The sequence below is a fragment of the Vulpes lagopus genome, chromosome 3 (assembly GCF_018345385.1).
Source record: "Vulpes lagopus strain Blue_001 chromosome 3, ASM1834538v1, whole genome shotgun sequence".
NCBI lineage: Eukaryota > Metazoa > Chordata > Mammalia > Carnivora > Canidae > Vulpes > Vulpes lagopus.
In genome coordinates this window covers 65,487,361-65,494,373 of record NC_054826.1, presented here as the reverse complement: position 1 = coordinate 65,494,373, position 7,013 = coordinate 65,487,361, and the positions used below count along the sequence as shown (strand labels likewise).

The 7,013-nt window shown below is 56.7% G+C and overlaps 1 protein-coding gene across 1 annotated transcript; it reads left to right on the top strand.

Moving 5' to 3' along the window:
• The first annotated feature begins 4,250 nt into the window (after positions 1–4,250).
• DDIT4 (DNA damage inducible transcript 4) lies at positions 4,251–6,410 on the top strand. The gene is made up of 3 exons (XM_041746808.1): positions 4,251–4,393; positions 4,517–4,775; positions 5,057–6,410. Exons 2-3 carry the CDS (start codon positions 4,577–4,579, stop codon positions 5,548–5,550), a joined length of 693 nt encoding a protein of 230 aa, XP_041602742.1. The 5' UTR covers positions 4,251–4,393; positions 4,517–4,576; the 3' UTR covers positions 5,551–6,410.
• The last annotated feature ends 603 nt before the right edge of the window (positions 6,411–7,013 follow it).

Genomic DNA, 7,013 nt, shown 5'->3' with positions numbered 1-7,013 from the left:
TTTTTCAAGTAAAAAAGCCACAGAAGTCCTGGGAACACTTTTGCTGGCTGCATTGTCCCCACCTCCTACCACACCACTCCACCCTCTCCCCACTGCCCTGACCAACTGGCTCCTCCTGCCACCTCCACTACCCTCAATGAGATGTTTCCAAAGAACTGCGAAAGCGCCCAAGCACAACCTTGCAGGCAAGCTGGTTGGCCTTCAGGGGTTCCCATCTTGAATTTTAGGGCTCCCACCCCAAGATCTGGTTTAACTCCCCAAACTTGACTGGGGTGATTTGCCAGACTGAGGCCCTGGGAACCATGTGCTGGACAGGGAGAGGCAGGAGGCCAGGAGCGTGTGCTCATTGACTTTCAGTTGCAGGCTGTGGTGGGTCCAGGTCCCTCGGGAACAGAGCAGAGCCCAGGAAGAGGCAGTGTCTGCGTGGTCAGGGCCCTGGCCACAGAGATTGGGACATGGGGCCTGGTTACTAGCTCCAGAGGCCTGAGTCATTCAGGACGTGACACTAGGCCACTCCTGCTCAAGATTTCAGCCAGTCTCCCCACCGGGGTTGTCTTGATGCCAATTCCATGTTGCACATTGTGTCTATGTGAGCAGTACTTCCTAGAGCACAATTCCCCAGAAGACAGATGCAGATGCACGGGTCTGAATGGGAATGGTGCCCTCTGGAGTTGTGCAAAAGAGTAGCTCTGCTCCAATAGTATTTTTAGGAGAATAACTGCGGACTTGGGTCTGGGGTCTCCTTTGGGATAATAAAGATGTTTTGGAATCAGAAGTAGTGGTGGCACAACATGGGGACTGTACTGAATGTTACTGAATTGTTCACTTTAACATTAACTTTATATGTGAATTTTATCTCAAAAAATGTTCTTAAAAGTATTCGGAGGCATGTGAAGGTGGAGTACGAAGTACTTTAAAAGATTCCCCACTCCTGGGATGCCTGGGTGGCTCAGGGATTGAGCGTCTGCCTTCAGCCCAGGATGTGATCTTTGGGTCCTGGGATGGAGTCCTGCATCGGGCTCCCTGCATGGGGTCTGCTTCTGTCTCTGCCTGTGTGTCTCTGCCTCTCTCTGTCTCTGTCTCTCATGAATAAATAAATAAAAATCTTTAAGAAAAAAAAAAGATTACCCACTCCCAGCCCTGAGTTGAGGGGGGGTTGGCGGGAAAGGTTCAGACACACCTAAGGCTCTTGGCAGCCCTTGCCAGGAGGGGGATAGAAAGGTAGCATCCAGGTCTTCCAAAGGCCCACCCAAGAGGCCCACCTAGATCCTGGGAATCTAGATGTAAGTCTGTAATTCTGGGAAAATTCACCCTCTTGCTTTATTCATTCATCTGTTCATCCGGGGAATATTCACTGGGCCTTTACTATGTGCTCTCCACTGGAAGTTAAGCTCATAGTCCAATGGGAAGAGTAGAGTGGAAACAGTAACAGAGATATGCACAGGGTATAAGGATGACATGACATGAGGAGGGGCACCTAAGGGATGGGAGGGTTCGGGTGGGCGTGCTGGGGAAGGCTTCTCTGAGGCAGAGATGCCAGAGCTGGGTCTCCACGGCTGCAGGCAGGACATGTTCAGGCAAGTCTGACCTGCAGCCAGCTTAGGCCCAAGGGGAGTAGTAGGGAAAGAGAAGCACACCAAAGGCAGGGTTTATAGGGTCTTTGAGGTCTCTGAAGAGGCCTGGCTCAGAGGCTAGAGACAGAGCTGCCTCCTTCGTAGGAGCTTCCCCAATTTTAGGTGTTTCCCACCTTCCCCATCTGCTTCAATGTGGGAAGGAGTGTGTGAGGTGGTAATGAGGTCTTTCCAGCCCCAGCCAGGTGGAAGGGATCCCATCCTTCAACTCACACGACGAAACAATGCCCTTCACCCTGACTCCACAGAGTGGCTAACAGTTAAGAAGAAATCCCTTGTCTAGGTCCAAAGGTTCTCCTGGCAGACAATGGTATGGGGCTTTGCCCCCTCCTTCACAGAGGTGAAGAGTGTCAGGGGGAAGGCTGTTTAGAGCCTTTCCAGACAGACCTCAGCCAGGTCTCCTAGCAGGTGACTTTATCCTCATCCTGTAGCCCACTCCCTCCTGCTCTGGGAAAAACCTCCAGGGTTAAAGCTGCTGGTCTTTTTTCCATCACTTTTTAAAAACACAATGAGACAACATTAATGGACTTCTTTTGAAAAGAAACAAAATTACTCAGTGCCCATTAACACAGCCCTTCTCATTTGGGAAAAAATGGTTTTATTAACAGAATGAGACAGGGAATAAAAGAAAGGTGCTTAGCACACTACTTCATGATGGTGTTTATTGAATATGAATGCTTCCTAGTGAACTTAGCTCTCCACGCTGGCTCTGGATTCTTTTGCTTATGAATATCCACTTTTTAAAAAAACCTTCTATTTTTCTTAGTATGCCACTGAAATATTTCCTTTTTTTATTTTTGCCAGAGAGAGAGAAGCAAAAGAAAAACACCCAAAATCTATCTCCTGTCTCGGGTGTCCCCAGCCCAGTTGGCCTGGTGGGAAAAGCCAACGGTGCTGTGACAGATTCATTCTCTGATCTTCTGTTCCCCTGACAAAAAGACACATCTCTCGGATCACCTCACCTAAGTAAAGGGTGATTTCAAAAGAATGTCATCTGCCACCAGCCCTCCAAGCACTTCTCCTAACCGCCCTGACCCTGGGGTCTTTAAGGCTCCCAGCAAGTGACTGGAACTCTGAGGACAGGAAGAAAGGGCCAGTGTTCCAGGCCTTCAGCGCCCCAGCAGCTAAGAGGCTATCTCACTGGGCAGCAGTCTTAACGCTATCTTCTAATCTGATTCCCCTAATTTTTTATCCATAAATGTGTCTCCAGAGGCGGTTCTCCCATCTGGAAAATGGGGATGGGGTGCTGGGCTTGAATTCTGGTCCTTCCTAGCTCAGGTCGTGGTTTGTTCGAAAGGCCCAAGGGTCAGCTTTTTTTTTTTTTTTTTTTTTAATTAAGAGGGGGTGGGGATGGCAGGGGCCCGACCTCCAGCAAGTGTCATCTGTCACGTGCAAGCCCGCCCCCCCGAGGCGAGGCCCGCTGGTCGGATCTGGTTAGGCTCTTAGTGTGGGAGCGTCTGATGTAAATTTGGTTCCCTCTTCTATCCGGATCCCAGTGTCCCGTAGTGATAAGCATTTAAAGACGTAAAGGTCGAGTCGTCCGGACCTCCTCCCACCCTCAGCAATCATTTTGTCTGGGAGCACCGCCGGCAGGCCAGATTTCCTGTGGCACCGCCTGAATGACGAAACTCGGGATGGCCATTGCACTCCCGGACTTTTCCGGAGATCTAGGTCCTTGGTCCTGATGCAACTCCCCGGGTCTTTTACACAAAGCACGCTGAAGGCAAGGGCGCTAGGACCCGGCAGACGCCCGGGGACTCGCCCGCACGGCCGCCGGGGGTGCCTCCCCCGCAGAGCGGTCGGTTTGTAGGACCCGCTGAAGGTCCGTGTGTCCGTCTGGTTTGGGTGCCCGTTCTCAACCCCAAGTCTAGGCGCTAGGAACCCGAGCCCAACATCCCTGTCCCAGCCACCATCCCCAAGCCCTCTCCTTGGAAGCATTTGGGGACGGGGGTCAGGCGGGCCACGGACCTCCCCCATTAATCCACCCCCTGGGGCTGCAGAGTTATCAGACGGGTGGGGCTGCAAGGAAGACCGAGCTCGGGGTCCCGAGCTGCCCCGGCTGGACCCGGACCCCACCCCCACTTTCGACCCTCTGCAAGGTCGGGTTGGCGTGGGGTACGTGCGCGAGGGCCTGCCGGGTTAACGTCTGCTCCCCGCGCCCGAGCATCCACCCGAGCGCTTCTAGAGCCCGCAGCTGCAGGCCCCCGGACGCGGGGGCAGCCGTTCTCCCGGCCCGCCGCCCCCCGGCAGGCTCCCCTGGCTTTCCCCCAGCTCGGTCACGGCTACCCCCTCCCCCAGCAACAGGACCCTATAATAAACAAGTCTTTCCTTGATCCTCCCCTGCCGCGAGCGCCCTCGGGGACCTTGGCAGCTGCAGCCGCCGCGGATCCCTTCCAGAAAGGGGGCGTGGCTGCGGCTCGGGGTTCGGCTGGGAGCGTTCTGGGGCCCAGCGGGGGCGGGGCCAGACCGCTGTCACCGGGCAGGAGAGAACGTTGCGAACGTGCGCCCCGAGCCCATTGGCTGAGGGGAGCCACACTCCCGGGCCGGGATTGGGCCGCGGCGCCGAGGGGGCGTGGCCTCCCCCCACTAGTCCTTATAGGCCGCTCGGCCCGGGTGCTAGGGACCGCGGCTGGCCGAGGGGGAGGTGCGGGTGGGTGGAAGGGACAGGTCTGGGCGGCGCTCGGGGGTTGGGACCAGTTCGCGCACCCATTCAAGCGGCAGGACGCACTTGTCCTAGCAGTTCTCGCCGACGGAGCTAGCTGGTAAGTGTCCCTTTGTGTGTGCCGATCCCTCGGTGGGAAGGCCTCGGCCCTGCGGGTCCCGGGGCTCTGAGGCTGGTCCAGCCCCCAGCCTGACGCCGGGTCCGTGCCCCTCGTGTCTTACAGCGTTTTCTGCGGCCCCGCATCCAGAGCTTCTCTGCAAACGTCCTGGCGGCCGTCCCCATCATGCCTAGCCTTTGGGATCGCTTCTCGTCGTCGTCCTCCTCCTCGTCGTCCTTGCCCCGAACCCCCACCCCCGATCAGCCGCCGCGCTCAGCCTGGGGGTCGGCGGCCCGGGAAGAGGGGCTTGGCCGCTGCGCGAGCCTGGAGAGCTCGGACTGCGAGTCCCTGGACAGCAGCAACAGTGGCTTCGGGCCGGAGGAAGGTAAGCCCGTGGGCCGGGACCGGGCTCGACTCGAGGGGGGCCGGGGAGGTGAGAAGGCCCCGCTCTGGAAGGGCTCAACGCCGCCTTGGCTCCTACCCCGGCGGAACCCTGGTTGCGGACGGGCGGGCGGCGGGCTGGAGGACGGGGACTGGAGCTTGGGGGCCGGGTGCGGGGCAGCGACGGAGGCAGGAGGGGGCCGGGGTGCTGCTCTCTTAACGGAGCAGCACCTCCCCCTTTTGGAGCTGCTCTCACAGCCCTCTCGCGTGCGCTCTCCCTTGCAGACTCGGCGTACCTGGATGGGGTGTCCCTGCCCGACTTCGAGCTGCTCAGCGACCCCGAGGATGAGCACTTGTGTGCCAACCTGATGCAGCTGCTGCAGGAGAGCCTGTCCCAGGCGCGGCTGGGCTCGCGGCGCCCTGCGCGCCTGCTGATGCCCGGCCAGCTGGTGAGCCAGGTGGGCAAGGAGCTGCTGCGCCTGGCCTACAGCGAGCCGTGCGGCCTGCGGGGGGCGCTGCTGGACGTCTGCGTAGAGCAAGGCAAGAGCTGCCACAACGTCGGCCAGCTGGCCCTCGACCCCAGCCTGGTGCCCACCTTCCAGCTGACCCTCGTGCTGCGCCTGGACTCCCGCCTCTGGCCCAAGATCCAGGGGCTGTTCAGCTCCGCCAACTCGTCGTTCGTCCCCGGCTTCAGCCAGTCCCTGACGCTGAGCACGGGCTTCCGAGTCATCAAGAAGAAGCTGTACAGCTCGGAGCAGCTGCTCATCGAGGAGTGTTGAACTCGGGTCAGGGGGGTGCCGACCCTGTCCCCATGGCAGGGACGACTGAACTTTTGAGGTGGACATGGGCACGCAGGAGCCGAGGGACTGAGGCCTATCGTTTGAAAACTGACGACAGCCACCTGAGGGGAGGAGGGTGGAGGTGGTGGGGCACATCGCGTTTCCATGGAAGCTCCCAGAGATGTGCAGGTGGCTCCCAGCTGGGGGTATGTGCCCCTCAGTACTGTAGCATGAAACAAAGGCCTAGGGGCCAACCGGGCTTCTGGCTGGATCTGTATGTAGCATGTACTTTATTATTTTTATTGTTACTGACAGTTAAGAGGACAGTGGTGTGACAGAGCCAGGTGAGCAGCTGGGCTGCACTGGCCTTTGCAAGGGTGTGTGTGCTCCTGGTAGCGGCCCTGGTGGGAGGGGGGAGGTCAAGGTAGTTTGTGTATCTCATGGTCTCAAGGGGCCAGATGTGTTCTTTGTTTTTGTATCTTTTGTTTTGTTTTGTTTTTTGATCAGAGCTTCACTACTGACCTGTCCTAGGCAGCTATCTTACAGACGCATGAATGTAAGAGGAGGAAGGGGTGGGTGTTGGGATCACTTGGGGATCTTTGACACTTGAAGAAAAAAATACACCTGGGAGCTGCGTTTGCCCATCCCCCAATGTGTACTGAGGAGTTGAGCTGTGAGGGGATGGGGCTGAGTGGGGTGGGGGCTGGAACCCCTCCCCCCCGAGGAGTGCCATCTGGGTCTTCCATCTAGAACTGTTTACATGAAGATACTCGCTGTTCATGAATACACTTGATGTTCAAGTATTAAGACCTATGCAATATTTTTTACTTTTCTAATAAAAAAAAAAGTGTTTGTTAAAATGGTTGAGTCATCATCGGAGTGCTGTGAAATAAAAGGAGGGGGGTGGGTGCTGGTAAGAGGCAAGTTTCATCAGACTCAGGTCCACCTGTGTGTTTCTCTGTCCTTTTCCGGGGCTGCCTGCCTGCCAGCCTGGTAATGGAGGTATGTGGATTGTGTGCGGCCTGTGCCAAGAACCCTGGCGCCCTTGGTTCTGTGCGGGCTGATGCTACCAGGGGAAAGCACTGGAAAGCCTTGGAAGGTGAAGAGTGAGTCAGACCTCCCACTGAGCCCGAGTCCCAGTAGGGAGAGCTCACCTGGTTGCCCTGGGTTAGAAGGTCTGGCTACAGGGCTCCCTGAGCCCAAGGCATTCATAGGAACTAGATGGACTAGAAGAGACTTTTCTTTCTTTCTGCGAAAAAAGTCACCGTTCCACCTGTCATGCAGTCATGAAAATGACAAAATTGGTCTCTGAATGGCAAAGACTAAGGAGCAGGAGTACCAAGAAAAGGAGTTAGTCCCAGCCTCTTACTAGACAAGGAATCTTGGGCTCCCAGGAGCATGACCTGCTACTGAGAGGAGGAGGTGTGGCCCTGGCAGGTGCAGAATGAACAACACACACACAT